The sequence below is a fragment of the Erpetoichthys calabaricus genome, chromosome 2, assembly GCF_900747795.2.
Source record: "Erpetoichthys calabaricus chromosome 2, fErpCal1.3, whole genome shotgun sequence".
NCBI lineage: Eukaryota > Metazoa > Chordata > Cladistia > Polypteriformes > Polypteridae > Erpetoichthys > Erpetoichthys calabaricus.
The window spans coordinates 311,559,945-311,580,004 of NC_041395.2; the positions used below are offsets into that span (position 1 = coordinate 311,559,945).

Sequence of the window (20,060 nt, forward strand, 5' to 3'; positions counted from 1 at the left end):
CTCCCAGTCCCTGCCACTGAAAAACATCCCCACAGCATGATGCTGCCACCACCATGCTTCACTGTAGGGATGGTATTGGCCTGGTGATGAGCAGTGCCTGGTTTCCTCCAAACGTGACGCCTGGCATTCACACCAAAGAGTTCAATCTTTGTCTCATCAGACCAGAGAATTTTCTTTCTCATGGTCTGAGAGTCCTTCAGGTGCCTTTTGGCAAACTCCAGGCGGGCTGCCATGTGCCTTTTACTAAGGAGTGGCTTCCGTCTGGCCACTCTACCATACAGGCCTGATTGGTGGATTGCTGCAGAGATGGTTGTCGTCCTGGAAGGTTCTCCTCTCTCCACAGAGGACCTCTGGAGCTCTGACAGAGTGACTAAGGCCCTTCTCCCCCGATCACTCAGTTTAGATTGCCGGCCAGCTCTAGGAAGAGTCCTGGTGGTTTCGAACTTCTTCCACTTACGGATGATGGAGGCCACTGTGCTCATTGGGACCTTCAAAGCAGCAGAAATTTTTCTGTAACCTTCCCCAGATTTGTGCCTCGAGACAATCCTGTCTCGGAGGTCTACAGACAATTCCTTTGACTTCATGCTTGGTTTGTGCTCTGACATGAACTGTCAACTGTGGGACTTTATATAGACAGGTGTATGCCTTTTCAAATCATGTCCAATCAACTGAATTTACCACAGGTGGACTCCAATTAAGCTGTAGAAACATCTCAAGGATGATCAGGGGAAACAGGATGCACCTGAGCTCAACTTTGACCTTCATGGCAAAGGCTGTGAATGCTTATATACATGTGCTTTCTGAATTTTTTATTTTTAATAAATTTGCAAAAATCTCAAGTAAACTTTTTTCACGTTGTCATTATGGGGTGTTGTGTGTAAAATTCTGAGGAAAAAAATGAATTTAATCCATTCTGGAATAAGGTTGTAACATAACAAAATGTGGAAAAAGTGATGTGCTGTGAATACATTCCAGATGCTCTGTATAAACAGCTTCTGTAAAAAGCTACATTTCCCCCTGGGGACAAATAAAATGCTATTTGTCTATGTATCTAAGAAATCAGTTTTGGAAAATTTGTCAAAAAGGAATATCCTTAATATCATTTCTGTTTCTTTGTATACAATACCCATATATAAGTACATGCAAGTGTGCACTGTCAAATATATTACAGAAGCAGCTTCTTTTTAACTAGTAACAACTTATAAAACCAACAAAATTATCTATCCAAAGTTTATAGTAGACAAACCATACAACATAACTCAACTTTCCAACAAAACAATTATATTACTAATTCATTTTATTACTGCTGCTCTTACCTCTATGTCCTGTATAATTTTTGGATAAAGTGCTCGGTAAAAAGAATTGGGTGGTGTAGTCCCATCCGGTGGCTTGTTTTTAAACAGGTATTGGCCCCTGATAGGCAAAGAATACACATACAGTATACAATTACAAATGTATACAGTTTTAACAATGTAATGCAAATTTTAAAAAAGGAGTAAAACATGTTGAATCTGTTATAACTGAAATTGTGTTCTAAATGCATCTATATGCAGTGTTCTTCCATCATGTGAAAAAGTACCCCAAAATTTTGCTCACAGAGTAAAGTAAAAATTTAAAATTAAAAAAACAGGAATGGTACTGTATGTACAAGAACAAAGGCTTACCAGATTTTATTAAGTCAGATAATTTTATTTATGATGGATACCAGCATAATGCAAATAATGTTAAACTTGATTGAATATTTTCACTTTTGCTCAAGGAAACACTAAATGGAAAAATACATTTTATACAAAACACAGGCTCATCTCAGCAAGGAAATGTTCTCACCATCCTCTTCTTTCCGCTAGGCCTCTCCACAAGGAGTCTGTCCGAACCATTCTTTCAATGAGTTTCTTCCACAACATGCCATCTGAAGTCACTCTGTACCACTCTTTACAAACAAGTTCTGCTGCACAAAGAGCTTTTGCATCCAAATAAGAAAGGATATTCTCTGCAATGTGGTCCAGCCCACGTGCTGAAAAACACAAGCACCTTACAGTTAAGTAAGCAGATGTTAGTTAAACACAGGTATACTTTAAGGTGGGTCCAAGTAGGTAATGCAAAGCTAGGATTAATACAATTTATTTCCTGTGTAAATTTACAGTGCTTTTCTGAAATTGTCACTTCTGTTCATTGTATCTGCCATGCATACAGTAACTGAAGTGTGTATAGAATACTTAGGTATGTGTCACTCAACATCCATTTACATCTGTGACTGGCAGCATTACAAAAGAATCGGTCAGTACAACACAAATATTTTGTGAAAAAGCAACAGTTTAGTCATTACAGATAAGCCACTGGTGAAATCTGAAACATAATGATTAGAGTACAGTGTCTTAACCACTAGGCTACAGGCTCACAACAAATGATGACTATTAAGTAATTTTTACTTGTGGAGACATTACAGATTTTATATTAAAAATTAAAATGATCAACAAATCATAAATATAAAGAACACAAAATTTTCACTGTAACTGTTAACATAACACCAGACCCTACTGCAACTATGAAACACTTCAAATACTTGATTTAGTTAGTAGTTAACTAGTCTTTTTAGTTAAAGACTTAAACAGGATGAAACTATGATATCCATCCATCCACCTTCTCATCCTGCTAATCCAGAGCATAAATAATGAAAATAAGCAAAGAATATCACTGTCTAATGGGAAAGTCAGAAAGTAGTATGTTAACTATGAGATTTATAAATTCATTTACACATTGTTTCAAAACCTCTGTAACCAATAATATAAGGTAAGGGAGATAGAAGATTTCATGTTCTTAAACAGCAAGTATTTCTCAATTTTATTTAAAAATAAGAAAAATTCAACAAAACTAAAATTTGTGACCTGTCATGTTTAGATCACTGTGAATAAGTGTCCGAATGCATCATTTGAATATTGTACACAATGTTACCATATTAAATCGTGTTGAAAAAGTAGAAAATGAAGCTATCATCTGAATTTACAATGGAAAAATTATTACAAAACTCAATTCAAACAAAAGTATATATATTCACTGGAAGCAGCTCAGCTGCAGGAAATTAAATTTATAATTGATTTTGCACAAATTGCTCATTTGACACAATTATTCGGATAATCTGGATATACATTACTTAAAAACAAAACAAAAAAAAACCTGACATCTGTGATAAAGCAATACACTGCACTAGTTACCAGTAGTTCATTTAAGGCTATAATGCGAAATAACGGGAGTAGTTCGAAGAGGGTGATTCTTTTCTATACCAACTGTGTGTGTGTGTGTGTGTGTGTGTGTGTGTGCGTGTATGTATGTGTATATGTGTATATATATATATATATATATATATATATATATATATATATATATATATATATATATATATATATATACATACACACACACACACACACACACACACAGTAGAGTCTCGCTTATCCGACATTCCGTATTATCCGACGTCCCACCACAAAAAAACCCCCAAAAAAACGCATCAATCGGCAACAAGAACTGCAAGTTGTGAGTGTGAGCGTAGTCTATTTTTTGTTGCTAAGTTCATTTTTTCAGTTAATTTTTTCTGTTATTTTGTTGTAAAACATGATTATTAGGTTCGGAATGTGTAAAATTATAACATAGTTTGACGTTTAATAGGCTTTTTCTTAACACCTCCCATTATCAGACACTTTTGCTTATCAGACGTTCTGCCAGCCCGTTTATGTCAGATAAGCGAGACTCTACTGTGTATGTGTATATATAATTTATTTATTTCTACAAAACTTGGCAGTTATTTTGCAGTACAGTATAGCCTAACTTTGAATAAGTTGTATTTAATTTTAGATTTTGTATGAATAAATTCTACCATACAAACGAGTAAAAACTAAGAAAACCACACTAAAACAGGCCACTGTTCCTTTTAAACTTAATACATTCAGAGTACAACAGGGTAGAGAAGTATTTAAACATATTGAAGAACAAAGATCTTTACGCTTGCCACTTCATAACTCTTTACCAGTTGATTAAATCCACTCTGTTCCCTCTTTAATGAATTATCATTTTAAAAGTGTCATATTCAATTTTTGTCTATGGCAAATAATAAGCAACCAGATAACCCATTTGTGACAAGACCCACGCTTTAGCTGGGGTAAAAAATGCCTTTTGAGAGGACAAGAGTCTGTCTGCTGCACTGAGAAGGTCATAAATATCAGGTCTGTTTTTTTATTTATTTTATGCATGCAACATACACTTTTCTTGGTGCAGTACGGAAGAACAGCTACTTATGTATAAAAATGTGAAGCGTTTTGGGATTTGAACCTAAAACCTATAAACTTACTAAATACATGCAATATAAATATATATTAGAATAAACCTAAAGAGTTTTTATTTAAAATTAAAATAATACCTTTAATTCAGCACTACCAAAGAGATAGTCAAATAATTCATTGTAAACCACAAAGTAAAATGAACCATTGACATCAAGGATTTAAAGGACAGAACAGCAATCCTGAACAGTGGTAAAACAGACATCAGTGTTCTTATATGCACATAACCCCATCCATAACAAATTGTAAAATGAAAATATCCAATTATCTCCTGTGACAGAAATGGGGGATTTCCAACATGAAATCAGAAGTCAGAATACTTAGATAAGGTTCTGCTGGAATGAGCTGTAGCATAAGGAGAAAAGATCTAAAAGGTCTGAGGCAATACATGAACAGCAATAGACAGGAAAAATGATGAGGTGTTGAATACATGGGTCTATAGAGGACATGTGAACTTAGTTTCACTTAGAGCAAAACAGTACAAAGAGTCTAAAGGCAAACAACTGCAGCTATGAAAATGACCCAGCATGATCTCCACTGAGCAATGAGAGTGCCCCTGATGTCACTACAAAATGAGAGGGAAAAGAAGTGTAAAGTTGCATGTCTGTGCACACACATTTTTCTCAAAGTAGGTTGGGTATTTTAGTCTGCAGTTCTGCAGTAGTTTCAAAGATGGACTTAAAGTATATAATATTAGAATGAAATTTTAAAGAACCAATCATACCCTGAATTGACTTCATAAACCAATCAGAAGCTAAGATATATGAGCAAAATGTTCCCAATTGCAGAGTTGTCAGGTAAAATTAACTCCCTCTCGTTCTCTGATTTGTCTGCCTGTTTTAGAGATCAGGAAAAGGTCTTCTATTACCACATAATAAATGTATCATCATGAATGGCTGTGGTTTACTATGAAGTAAGTGAATTGTTGTTTATTTATAAAGAGAGACTGCTAAAGTATGGAAAGATTAATAAATTGTGCACCGTTATTGAAAAAGTGCATCCAAAAGGCTTTTACCACAGAATAAGAAGTGCTATTTGATAGTGATTATGACACAGAAAGTTTGTCCCAACTAGGTAGTTTGGCACTGAACAAATAATTGCCTTTTAAGGGGGTACTCAAACTAGGCACATTTGTTCCGTACCATGCCCAAGCATGTACCTACACCCCTGCTGGCCTGCACTCACACTGCACTTGAATTTTCTATTCTTTTTCTTTTATTGATTTTATTGAAATCACATAACATTCCATACAAATAAATCAATTTTTACAAAAATAATATCAAAAACACATCAACCCCCACACCCGAGAAAGAGAGCTAAACCAGCAGAGTAAAACTTAAAGCCATCAAAATAAGTAAATTGATGAATTAATACAGTAAGTTAATAAAAATAAATAGAGAAGAAAAAAAAAAGAAAAAGTGGAGAGAATCTGCTTCCTTGTTGTTTTAAAAACTTATTCTAAAATGTTATTGATTAGATCTTGCCAGGTTTTGAAAAAGTTCTGCCCAGATCCTTTAAGTGCAAATTTGATTCTTTCCAGTTTCAAATAGTATATAACACCAGTTACCCACTGACTTAGAATAGGAGAGTTAGGATTCTACCAGTTGAGCAAGATAAGTCTATGTGCCAACAGTGTAGTAAAGGCGATTATAGTTTGTTTGTCCTTCTCCACTTTAAGCCCATCTGGGAGTACACCAAATACAGCTGTGAATGGGTTAGGAGGGATTGTGACAGCAAGGCTGTCTGACAGGCATTTAAAGATTTTAGTCCAGAATGATGTTAATTTGGTACAGGTCCAGAACATGTGGCCTAGTGAGGCTGGATCTTGATTGCAACGTTCGCAGGTTGGATCTTGACCTGGAAACATTTTGGACTATTTTAAGCGAGACAGATGTGCTCGATATATAATTTTGAGTTGAATAATTGTATGCTTTGCACATATGGAGCTCAAGTGAATTCCCGGCATTGCTCTTTTTCTGAGATGTTGAGTGAGAGATCCTTTTCCCAATGTCCTCTTGGATCTTTGAAAGGGAGAGACTCTAGAATGGTTTTATATATTGCAGAAATGCTGTCTGAGTCCTCAAGATTGATCAGTATTTTTTCCGGCATAGAGGTAGGTGGGAGGTGAGGAAAATTGGGCAGGTTCTCTATAACAAAGTTTCTGATTTTAAGGTAGTGAAAGAAATGTGTTGCTGGAAAGTTAAATTTGGAATGTAATCGTTCATAGGATGCAAAGACGTTGTCTATGTACAGATCTCGAAGTGATTTAATCCCAAATGTTTTCCAGACATTAAAAACTGCATATGTTTGAGAGGGTGAAAAAAGGTGGTTCTCATACAGAGGTGCCACAGATAAAAGCTTCTTTATCTTAAAATGCTTCCTATATTGGTTCCATATTCTGAGTGAATGAAGCACAATTGGGTTGTTAGTATATTGGCAATAACTTGCATTTATTGGGGCACAAAGCAAGGAATATAAAGAAGCGCTACAAGATTTTATTTCTATTACGGACCAAACCTGTGTATGTGCATCTATTTGTGTCCATGTCAAGGTATATATCTTGTATATTTGCTGGCCAGTAATAAAATTGAAAGATAGGTAGAGCCATGAGCCATGCTGCCTTCCGCTTTAGGTCTTTGTAGGTTCACTCTTTGGATACGTGGATGTTGTGAATTCCAAATAAATGAGGTTATGGTTGAATCTAATTTCTTAAAAAACAATTTATTGACGTATATTGGAATGTTTTGAAGTAAAAAGAGAAGCTTAGGGAGGATATTAATTTTAACAATGTTAATTCTTCCAGCTAAAGTGAGATGAAGGGTTGACCATCTATGCAAGTCTTGCTTAATTGTTTTCCATACAGACAGTGAAATTTTGTTGATATAGAGCTTTATGTCTACTTGTGATATTTACCCCTAGGTATTTAAACTGATCTGCGATGATATAAGGGAAGGTGTCCAATCTAATATTGTGTGCTTGAGAATTCACTGGAAAGAGTACACTTTTAGTCGAATTAATTCTGAGACCACAAATCTTTTGAAATTCTGTAAGTGCTGTTAGGAGTGCAGGCATAGAATTTTGTGGATCTGATATATACAGTACCATATCATCTGCATATAGAGAAATTTTCTGTTCAAGTTCTTCTCTGATAATCCCCTTTATCTCATAAGCATTTTGACAGTGAACTGCCAGTGGCTCAATGGCGATTGCAAAAAGCAGTGGTGACAAGGGGCATCCTTGTCTGGTACCACTTTCTAGTTTAAAGTAGTCTGAATTAACACTGTTAATACAAACTGAAGCTTCTGGATTGGTATATAATAGTTTGATTCATGCACAAATGTTCAGGCCAAACCCAAATTTCTCCAATGTAGTTAGTTCCATTCAATCATATCAAATGCCTTTTCTTCATCCAACGATATATCATCTCTGGGGTGTTCGACTTTGCAGGTGAATATATTACATTAAACAGGAGAACTTGAATTTTCTAAGACATGGACACGCTTTCGTCATCACCATGCAACTTTGTGTAAAGCCAAAACAAGATCCGAACACAGTGTGACAGCAAGAATGTCAAAATTATTTTCCTACTTTGTGCTGTGACTGGGGGGCTGTCAAAAAACAAGGCATGTGAAAGCCCACTGAGGCATTTCTTGCATGATTTTGGGCTAAAAAGAGAGATAAATTGTAGATGCTGTTGTTATTTGTGGGTATAGGATCTTTCCACGCTCATGTGGGTAGGAAATGGAAGTCAGAACTGAGAAAGGACACTATAAAGTGTAATAAACCTTGAAAAAATTTGAATATGGACAAAAACTATTACATTAGAAGAAATGTATTTATATATCATAAATGTAATATATTACTGTTATTTTTAAACACCAGATATTCAAAATTTTGAGAAAATGATATGGACACAGGGAAACCAAAACTTACTAGTTATCACGCAGTCAGAAAGGCAGGAAACTCACAGTTGGAGCAGGCTTTCACTGCTCTTATATTCAGAAAGAAATTAGCTGAACTATCTGAGCTTTGTTTAATGCTCTCTAGCCAACTCACATTCTGCATCATAAAGAACCAATATGTTGTCCCTGCTAGCATAAAACAATGAAAAAGTAACACACTGGAACTTGTGTGTGAAAACTTTCTTCCATGTGATTTTAAAGATGTTAAAGACTTTGTACAGGCTGTTCAATTCTTTGACGACACAACTTCAAAATATGGCAGACTTGATGACTCTTATGATAATCAACACACAACAAGGTTGCTTTCCAACATCATGATATGGGAGTATAACTACATTAACTGGAAACTCTGTCTTCCTTTCCTGAAATGATCATCTTACCTCAAAATCTTACTTGTAAAAGCTTAATATGCAGATAAATTTTGCCTTGTAAGATGGGAATGTGCCATTACACTTTGATATTTGCGAATTAAGTGAAAAATTCACTATATAACCTTATAATTTGCTATTTTCATTAAACCTATGCCATTTAAGTTTCACAAATGGTACATATGCTTGACAATATCTACTTAAGCACTCTTTTATTAATCCAAATTTCACTCTGCTATCGTGTGATTAAAAGAGTGAAATTGATAAGCATGACACCCACTTTTGTAGCCTGAGACAAGTGCTACTTACAAAAAAAACAAGTTTTAAAATTAACTAAAACGTAAACAGCCCAGCTCACTGGAGCGTTATCAGTACCACAACAAGTACTGGAAGCTGTATGTGCAGGTTTCTTCCCATTTCCCTACTAACTTTAATTAAGATAAAAATACTGCAGTATCTTTACTACAAAAAGCATCAGTAAAGGTAGTATTAAAAGAGACAAAGATTGTCATGGAGAATCAACTAAATGAAGACCAAACTGGTAATTTGTCAAAGTGCTACAATATTTCACTATAAGGTAACATCTATAGTGTCATTTGGCAAGAAACTCTTTAAAAAGTAACATGGAAACCAGAAAGGGTCAAGGTATACCACAAAGTCAAATACTGAAATTTGGTGATAAAAAGAAATCATTTGTAAACAGTTCAACTGGATTGACAACTGAATCAACAATTAACTATTTAAAACTTTTAATAAATTGAGCCCTAGATGTACAAAATACTGATTATAGGAACAAAAAGCATAGAAGAAAGAAAATTTTCTCATTAAAATTTCAAGCTTTACATAACTGTGACAAGAATCAGAATAGCAATGCTATAACAAGGGGAGGTTATAAAAGAAAAATTACAAATTAATATCACTGCCTTAAAATAGCATAACACAGGAACTATTGCGGTTTTTATTTAACTTTTGCTTAACTTTCAGCTCAGTAACCTACAAAAGCAATCAACCATAAATGCACCCCTAAGTCTACAAATTGAAAGCCTTTTCACTTCCCCAATTCCTCCAGCAATAAACTAAAACATGTTAACATAGTCTCCTTTATGGTTCAATATATATATAATAGCATTATAGTCTGAAAGTTAATTTGTGTATTTACCTTTATTTGTGCTGAAATAAATCTATGGATATGTAAGGCATGTTAACTACAGTGTCTTGAAAAAGTATTCAGCACTCAACCCATTTTCACATACATGATTGTCACAATCCTGCGGTGGTTTGGCACCCTGCCCAGGATTGGTTCCTGCCTTGTGCCCTGTGTTGGCTGGGATTGGCTCCAGCAGACCCCCGTGACCCTGTGTTCGGATTCAGTGGGTTGGAAGATGGATGGATGGATTGTCACAATCTGGGATTTTTGTCAATTTAAGTAGGAATTATTAATTGCAAATCAAACATTTTCTTTCACAGTAAAGTAAAAAGAAAAAGAAATGAAAATAATAAACCACTTAAAAATTAAATCCCAAGAACTGAAATGTCTGTTCAGTACCTGGTTGAATAACCCCTTGTAGCTATTACAGCAAGTAGCCATAACAAGTTTCTATTAATTTTGCACAATGTGAAGGAGCAAGATTTGCATACTTCACCTTGCAAAATTACTCAAACTGTGCTAGCAGTTGTTTAGGTCTTACTACAGATGACTGTTAAGGTCAGAATTCTGATTAGGCCACTCAAGGACATCAGTTTTTTAAGTCACTCCACTGTTGCACCGGTAGTGTGCTTAGATCAAGTTTTCCTAAAGAATGTCTGTATTGTGTAGCATCTCTCTCCATAAATCCTGACCAGACTGCTAGTTTCTGTTGCTTAAAATCATTTCCACAACATGATGCTAGCCACTATCACATTTCACAGCAGGAATAATGTTACCTTGCTGATGTTTGTTAGAGTTATGCCACAAATAAATCACATACAAGTTTCATCAGACTACCAGACTTTCTGCTAAATTTTGTGGAATCCTCTAGGTGAGATTTTGTAAATCATTTATGGGGAATGACATTTTTTGCCCATATAGGACTTCTTTCTTGTTACTCTTCCACAAATGACAGTTTTTGTGTAAAGCATTTCCATAAGCTTGCTCTATGATTTATCACTGATTTGTACACCTGTGTCATTATGGCAATTGTCATCACATTGGCTTCTGTAAAAAGTGCAGTTCTTTTTCAGCAACTAAGTTCAGAGGGGCTGTCTGACCTAGGCACCCACTGCTGTAGTTTGATATTTTTTTCTATTTGTGTATGACAGACTGCAGAGGGTTCCAAGTAGTGCTGGGCAGTATGACCAAAATTCTATATCATGGTATTTTTCAAAATTATACCGGTTTCACGGTATTGGACGGTATTTTGTTTCCCATGCATGAGTGGATGTTAACCACATTTTCCACTGCAATTACTGGCAAAGAATAACCTATTCCACTGTCATGAGAATTGTACATTGTACAAAAAATGTGCACACAAGTATTAATACAGGTTTGCATGGCCCCATAAAGTGACAGTTTTCGAGGGGGTGGCACAAATGAAGAGAAGGAATCACATTGCATGACAGATGCAGTCAAAATATAGAGCCTTTTTATTGAACAAAGTTTGCAAACAACTTAAACTAAAATTCTGACAACATATTTTCAACCATCCAAAGAGGCATTTACACTTAGTAAAGTATCCAGAGGTGCTTGTCAAAAGTTGTATTGCACTGAACATGTCTTAGAAAAGGAATAAATAGTAAATATTTTTTGTAAACCAACTACACTTTCTGTTAATGTTAACAATCTCTGTCCACTGACACGCTAAAGTGACTTTTTAAACAACTTTACCATCATTAAACTGCATAATATTTAAATTATTAAATAATAACAATAAAATAAATAATTGTGCAACTTCCAGTAATAATACTATTACTTCCAAGACTTCAAGTCCAGGTGCATCACACAATATTCACCAAATTAAAATAAAATAAAATAAAACAAGTGCAACTTGGTGATGACATCTTTACCAACTGAACCTTAATTAAGGAAAACTGCATTAATATGGACCTTGCTTCAAGCTAAGCTATATACATAAATAATAAAACTGCAACTTGCATTTATAATGCTATTTGTGGTATAGCCCTACGGAAGCGTATTAGGGCCACGGTGAAGAAAAAAAAAAAAACTACTATATGTCGAGAATAAAATCAACATTTTGACTTTATTCTTGACATTTCCACTTTAATCTCGACGCTTATGTCGAGATAAAAGTCGACATTTCTACTTTATTCTCGCCGTTTATGTCGAGATTAAAGTCGACATTTCCACTTTATTCTCATAGTTTAATTTTGTCATTAAAGTAGAATGTCGTAAGCTAAACTTCATCCTAAAATCAATGTTTAATTTACTAGATTTTCTCAAACCCTGTCATAAGTTATGTAGCACATTAAATGCTTTGTGTTAAGTGTTCCCCGACCCAGTTGTTAATCGCTACGCACTTCTTAAACTGACTTCCTCTTGCACTAAGAGGAGGCACAGGCAGCGATCGGCGCACAGAAAACATTCACTTCATGATATTCCTGCTCTCTGAAAATGTAGAATGCTATGATAAATTTTCATGATGAAGTGCATTAAAGCAGGTATTAAACATGCATGGTAGTGCTGCTCCCTCGCAGTAAGGGGTCCCCAGGTGTACGTTCAGTGTAGAGAACTTTATGCCAGGTGTGATGACGCTCACAGGTTTAACTTAAAATATTGTGTAAATATTGGGTTCGTGATCTGCGATCTTCTGAGTGGGCTTTACTGCATGCGTGCTGTCTCTGTCTGACGTACCAAACCCCCAGTTCCTATTCTTCCTTTTTCTTTCTCTATATAACCAATCACCACACGATAAACGTCTTTGTGAAATTAAAATTAGTTAAAAGCTTAGACCATGGAGTGTTCAGAACTTTAAAAAAAATCTTCGTTATACATGTTTAATTATGCCATCCATTCAGGGCTGCGCCCATCCCAGCAAGCATTGTTTGCGAGGCAGGAGCAAATCCTGAACAGAGCGCCAGTACATCGCAGGGTGAATATGACCAATACATACACTAGCAGGGATCAATATAACATAACAAAACTCCACATCCTACATGACTTTGAAAAAAACTGAAGCACACCGAGTAAACCCACCAGAAAAACATGCAAATTCAAGGCAGGGAACACCCGGGACCCCCTTGCTGCGATGCAGCAGTGCACCCTCCACACCACCATGCACCCACATGATTAATACATGCTTTAATGCATTTCATCATGAAAATGATATCAAGTATTTATCTTAGCATTCTAAATGTTCAGGGAGCAGGAATATCATGAAATTAATGTATTCTGTGTGGTGATCGCTGCCAGTGCCTCCTCTTAGTGGAAGAGGAAGTCAGTTTAAGAAGCACGAAGCGATTAAATGCTTTGCGTTAAGTGCTCCCCGAGCCATGTTAATGTGCTACATAATTTATGACATAAACGGCGAGAATAAAGTAGAAATGTCGAGAATAAAGTCAACATATCATCACACTATTACACAGTACCCAAGTACATTACACAGTATTGAAAAAAAAAAAAATAAAACAAGTATAACTTGGCTTGCAGTATTATCCAGTAGTATAGAAACAGTATTCACACATTTGAACATAATGGTCCACATCTGACCTTTTAAAACCAAAGTATCTCCAGACAACAGATGTGGCTCCTTTTTTCAGCAAAAGTCTTCTGTGTCATCAGGTTCAACTTTATCGTCTGCTACAGCTTCAGTTTCAGAATGTTCTCTGTCCCTTTTCACCATTCAATACCTCCACTAACGCATGTACTCCGTTGCATGTGTATTTAGCGGTGCAGCAGAAAAAAAAAAAAAAAAAAAAGGTCCCCCTTAAACAGTTTCCCTCTGCGCCACATTCCGAACGTTGTATAGGCTATTTAAACCGGTGTTGCGCTATAAGAAAAATCCATATCACAACAAAAATAAAAAATGGTTTTTGGTATGAACCGGTATACCGCCCAGCACTAGTTCCAAGATAAAATCAAGGGGACGGCTACGTTTCGTCGTGAGATGGGTGCAGCAACGTGCTGTACCAGTGCATGCTCCCCAACCTGATCTGAAATTTTCGGCAATGAAAACCTTAAATATTATTTGAAACAAAACTGCCTACAGTTATCACTTTCTAAATGTGAAATATATCTTTATCTACTTCTACTATTAAAATAAATTCATCAATAGCTAAAGGTATCTTGACTACAATTTTTTTAAAATATTTAACTTTTTAGTTACATATTGAAACACAGACTGCCATGCAGCTTGAAGAAACTGCTAATTACAGATATAAACAGTGATGTGTTTCTCAGATCATCTTGTATCCTTTCCAGGATCCCTGCTTCTTTAGAATTATATTTCTGACATGTTTTGACTGCTATTTTGCCTTCATTTTGATTTTCTCATTCAGCTTCCTACTACTGAAGATGTCATTAGAGAAATACTGTGTGCGGGGAGAGACACAATTACTTTCCTCCAGGTGACTAAGAGCTGTAGCCATACGTCATAAAGAAGCATTATAACAAGTTTTCATAAAATCACAAACAAAGGCTTTGGGGTTAATCCTCACACTAATCCACTGACAAATCAACTAAAGATTTTGCGGAAGAAACATATATTTCCCGAAACTCGGACATTGTCTCTAAATCATTTCCTCTTATGCAAAAACTATAAATATAAATAAGGTATCATTTTATACTTGGAGAATAAATCAAAGACAGTCCCTACATAAAGATTACATTTTTATTTAACAACAATGAATCTCTAAAAAAAAACAGCTGGGAAATTCTTCTGTTCTGTAACTCCTCTGACGAATTTCTGTCATCATCTTTTCGTCCACAAATTGGCTTTTTTTGGTAAAATATTGTAACTGAATGACCTGTCACTGATGTCTTGCCAAGCATCTCCCAAGAAGTAAAAATCTGCAGTTGGCTGTAATATGACTGAGGCACATTTTAATTCCTGTATCAAGTGAATGAAGGTGACAAGTGGTGTTTTTAGGAAGGAAACTTAATAATAATAATAATAATGATAATACATTTTACTTATACAGTGATCCCTCGCTATATCGCGCTTCGCCTTTCGTGGCTTCACTCTATCGCGGATTTTATATGTAAGCATATTTAAATATATATCGCGGATTTTTTGCTGGTTCGCGGATTTCTGCGGACAATGGGTCTTTTAATTTCTGGTACATGCTTCCTCAGTTGGTTTGCCCAGTTGATTTCATACAAGGGACGCTATTGGCAGATGGCTGAGAAGCTACCCAACTTACTTTTCTCTGTCTCTCTTGCACTGACTTTCTCTGATCCTGACGTAGGGGGTGTGAGCAGGGGGACTGTTCGCACACCTAGACGATACGGACGCTCGTCTAAAAATGCTGAAAGATTATCTTCACGTTGGCTACCTTCTGTGCAGCTGCTTCGTGAAGCGACATGCTGCACGGTGCTTCGCATACTTAAAAGCTCGAAGGGCACGTATTGATTTTTTTTATCTGTCTCTCTCTCTCTGCTCCTGACGGAGGGGGTGTGAGCTGCCGCGGTGCTTCGCATACTTAAAAGCCAAACAGCCCTATTGATTTGTTTGCTCCTTTGAAGAGGAAGATATGTTTGCATTCTTTTAATTGTGAGACTGAACTGTCATCTCTGTCTTGTCATGGAGCACAGTTTAAACTTTTGAAAAAGAGACAAATGTTTGTTTGCAGTGTTTGAATAACGTTCCTGTCTCTCTACAACCTCCTGTGTTTCTGCGCAAATCTGTGACCCAAGCATGACAATAAAAAATAACCATATAAACATATGGTTTCTACTTCGCGGATTTTCTTATTTCGCGGGTGGCTCTGGAACGCAACCCCCGCGATGGAGGAGGGATTATTGTACAAGGCGCCTTTCTGAGAACTCAAGGAATACCGAACAATAAATAAATAAAAAGACACATTATAAACAAATTAAAACATCAGAAAATATAAAAAATAAAACCAAACAAAGCCACTGTAATCATAAAGAAAAAGCCATTTTAAACAGATGCGTTTTAAGTTTACATTTGAAGGATGAAAATGATTTAGTATTTCTAAGCTCGGTAGGTAATGAATTCCAGAGCTTCGGAGCAGAACGGCTGAATGCTCTGCTCCCCATGGTGGCTAGACGGGCGAGAGGGACGGTCAGATGGACGGAGGAAGAGGATCTAAGGTTACAGGAGGGAATGGAAACATGGAGAAGGTTGGACAGATATGGAGGGGCAAGGTTATGAATGGCCTTAAATATTAATAGCAGAATTTAAAAATCAATTCAAGACTTAATCGGGAGCCAATGAAGCGGCTGCAAGACTGGAGTAATATGGTGAATAGATGTGGTTCGAGTAATGATTCATGCTGTAGAATTCTGGACTAGCTGAAGCTTTTGGAGAGATTTATTAGAGAGACCAAAGAGGAGTGAATTGCAATAGTCCAGACGAGAAGTAACAAGACTGTGAACAAGAATGGCAGTGGTATGGGGAGTGAGGGAGGGGCAGATGTGATTAATATTACGTAGGTGGAAGTAAGCAGACCGGGTGATGTTATTAATGTGAGATTGGAAAGATAGTGTACTGTCGAGGATGACACCCAGACTCTTGACCTGAGGTGAAGGGGAAACAACAGAGTTATCAATAATAAGTAAAAGATTATTGGCTTTGGATAATGATGATTTTGAGCCATTGAGGAGAACCTCTGTTTTGTCACTGTTTAATTTAAGAAAATTCGAAGAAAAACAGGATTTAATTTCAGCAATGCAGTCGACAAGCAAGGATGGTGAAAAGGAAGAGGTGGGTTTACTAGCAAGGTAGAGATGGGTATAATCAGCATAACAGTGAAAATTAATGTTATATTTACGAAAAATACTGCCATGAGAAAGAAGGTAAATAATAAAAAGAAGAGGCCCCAGGACAGAGCCCTGGGGCACACCTGAAGTAACAGCGGTGGGTTGGGATGTGAAGGTTTTAAGCTGAATGAACTGAGTGCGGACTGAAAGGTAGGATCTAAACCAATCAAGTGGAGTATGGGTAATCCCAATCAAAGATAATCTATTAAGGAGAGTGGTATGACAAATAGTATCAATGGCCGCAGTCAGATCAAGGAGGATGAGAATAGTAATTAGACCGGAGTCATCAGCCATAAGAAGGTCATTGGTAATTTTAACAAGTGCTGTTTCTGTACTGTGAAGGGGGTGAAAACCAGACTGGAACTTTTCATATAGATTATTATGAGATAAGTGGGAGTGAAGTTGGATAGCTCTTATTATTTCAAGAATTTTAGAGATAAAGGGCAAATAAGAAATAGGGCGAAAATTATTAAAGTTAGTAGGATCAGCACCAGGATTTTTCAGCATTGGGGGTATTGCAACAGTTTTAAAAGATGAGGGAATAATACCAGTAGTAAGAGAAGAGTGAATTATGGCAGAAATGAGAGGGACCAAAGAGGGGAGGCAGGCTTTAACCAGAACTGTAGGAAGGGGGTCCAGCTGACAAGTGGATGACTTAGATTTGCAGATGAGACCTGATATTTCTGAGGAAGTGTAGTTCAAAGGAAGTACTGAGAGAATCTGGACCGAGGTGCTGATGTATCCTCTGGATTTTCTCATTAAAAAAAGGACATTAGAGAATTACAGAAAGCAGTTGAGTAAAGATGAGATGGTAAAGAGTCTGGAGGTTGTGTAACATTACTAAGTAGTGAAAACAAAGACTTGGTGTTACCTGTATTACAAGTAATTAACTGAGTGTAATAGTTAGATTTGGTTTGGGCTATACAGTCCTTGTAATAGAGTACATGATTTTTATGCATCTCTTTGTGGACAAAGAGTCCAGATTTTTTATATAACCTTTCAAGTTGCCTGCCTTTAGCTTTCAGAAGCCGAAGTTGAGGCGTAAACCAGGGGGCAGAAAAAGAAAAAGATCTTGTTTTTAATGGAGCAAGATAATTAAGAATACCATTGAGACAAGTGTTATAATATGAGACCAATTCTACGGGAGTGGATAAATTATAAAAGTCCATTTGGGAATAAATTCTAGAAGACAGAGAATTCAAGTTAATATTCCTAATACAGTGGAACCTCGGTTCACGAACGTCTCGGTACACGTACAACTCGGTTTACGACCAAAAGGTTCGCCAAACTTTTGCCTCGGTTCACGACTCGGTGTACGAACAAGCCAGGTTCCCTTTCGGTTTGTACATGTCCAGTCTCTCCCTGTGCATTTCCTGTGCAGCGAGCAAGAGAGAGAGCGAGAGAGCGCGACACACACACACAGGCAGCCGAGGCAGAGAGAGCCACGCACACACACAGGAGCATGCGCGAGAGAGGTGTGCGCACACACACAGGAGCGCTCTATAGAGACAAACACACAGGCGCTCCAGGCTCGCAAAAGAGAGACGTACGCACACACACACAGGCGCGGGAGAGAGAGGTGCGCACACATACAGGCGCTCCAGGCTTGCAAAAGAGAGACGCACACACACATAGGCGCGGGAGACAGAGGCGTGCACACACACAGGAGCGCTACAAAGAGCGCGAGGGACGCATAAGGTAGAGAAGGCTTGTTTTTGTTTTTAGTTCTATTTACAGTGATCGGTTCGTAGCCTGCATTGTTGCAATGTTACTTTTCTTGGTGGTTTATTAAATTACGGATTTTTCAAATGTTCATTTTTTTCCCCTGTGCTTAAAACTCATTAAAAAAAGTGTTTTTAGCGAGCAATTCCTAGCACTATAGCGCGAACTATTGCAGTGTTAGTTTTCTCCGTTGTTCAAGGTTTTCTCAGTGTTATTCAATGTTTACCATTACGCTGTGCATTCTATGGTATAATTAACTATATTTGTGCTTAAAAACTAAAACATATATATATTTACATACAGTTCGTACGGTCTGGAACAGATTAATTGTATTTACATACAATCCTATGGGAGAAATTGCTTCGGTTCACGACCAGAGTTTTGGACAGAATTATGGTCGTGAAACGAGGTTCCACTGTACTATGAAAAGATATGAGATGGGGGAGCTTAGTAATAGAAAAAGTAAGTTTAGCATTGAATGAAAGGAGAAAATGATAGGTTATAGTGAGTTCATCTGCTGTAAGATCAAAAGGAACAACAACAGAGCAGCAGATCAGGTCCAGGATATGTCCTTTACAGTGGGTAGGAACATCAGTGTGCTGTTGGTATCCAAAACTCTCCAGGCAAGATAAAAAGTCCCTAGTGAGAGGGATATTGATATTGTCCAGGTGTATATTAAAATCCCCCAGCAGAATTATATTTGAAGTAATTCCAGATGAATGGGTAAGAAAGGTAGCAAGATCGTTCAAAAAATCATTATTTTGATTTAGGAGGGCGGTATACAGTTGCAATGATGGTAGGAATAGGCCCAGACAATTTACACACAGTTGATTCAAAAGAGCTAACAGCAGGAGCAGGCAACGGCAGGACTTTCCACTTCTTGCAATAAATTATTGCGACACCTCCACCACGGCCAGAGGCATGGGGTTGACAAGTATAAACAAACCCCGCGGGGTGGATTCATTAAGTTGTGAGAAGTCTTGAGGTTGCTGCCAAGTCTCGGTTAAACAGAGAAAGTCAAACTTACAGTCAATAAGGAGATCCTGAATGAGATGTCCCTTCCTCGTGAGTGAGCGGATGTTCAGCAGACCGAAGCTGACATTGTTGCTGTCACATTTGACAGTGGTGTTAGTCGACCAAGCAAAGCTGGCTAACACGCTGTGGTCAGCATTCCTATCTGTGTTACATGGAGGGTGCCGAGAGTTGGACCAGAAAGAGTTAATTCCTTTTGAGGCGTTCATTCGGAATCTCCGGTGGGACCCACAATGGCTGTATCTCCGATGAGGGAGAAATATGATGTCCGGCATCCTCAGGCATCCAGAGAACAAACCAGGTAAGTTTCAAAACGAAATGGGGGTTAGGCTGAAGCTAATGTATACACAGCATACACAGCCACGCAGAGATATCAGCAAAAATCCCAACAGAATCACCAGTCATAGCAAAATCAATAGCCTAGTTACCAGCGAGTAGCAGCAACCAGTCCCATCAACGTTAAACATTAGGTTACTCATAGTTCAACAGGTGAGCAGATGAAATGTTCTTCATAATATATGGTACAGAAATGTCTGTATTCAGTTTAGCAGCAAAATTTAACAATGAAGATATCAAATGCTTTATTGAGTGCACATAGTTTGCACAGAGCTGGACATTGAAATTCTTGAAATATCTTCTATTTGTCATTCACTAAATTTTAGTTTTACCCTGTTCTTGTTGCAAAATATTAACAGTATTGCAGTTT

General features: G+C 37.1%; 1 protein-coding gene across 4 annotated transcripts in view; it reads right to left on the reverse strand.

Annotated features, from left to right (window-relative positions):
- Nucleotides 1-20,060, reverse strand: part of LOC114647259 (beta-TrCP) — a 268,372-nt gene that overhangs the window by 76,723 nt on the left and 171,589 nt on the right. For all 4 annotated transcript variants that reach the window (XR_007934027.1, XM_028795911.2, XM_051922177.1 and 1 more), the window contains 2 exons: nucleotides 1,828-2,014; nucleotides 1,317-1,413 (listed from right to left, as the gene is read on the reverse strand). Coding sequence is in view for 3 of the 4 variants with exons in the window: in XM_028795911.2 (XP_028651744.1) it covers nucleotides 1,317-1,413; nucleotides 1,828-2,014 (284 nt within the window). In the remaining variant the exon portion in view is untranslated. The remainder of the gene's footprint in view (nucleotides 1-1,316; nucleotides 1,414-1,827; nucleotides 2,015-20,060) is intronic.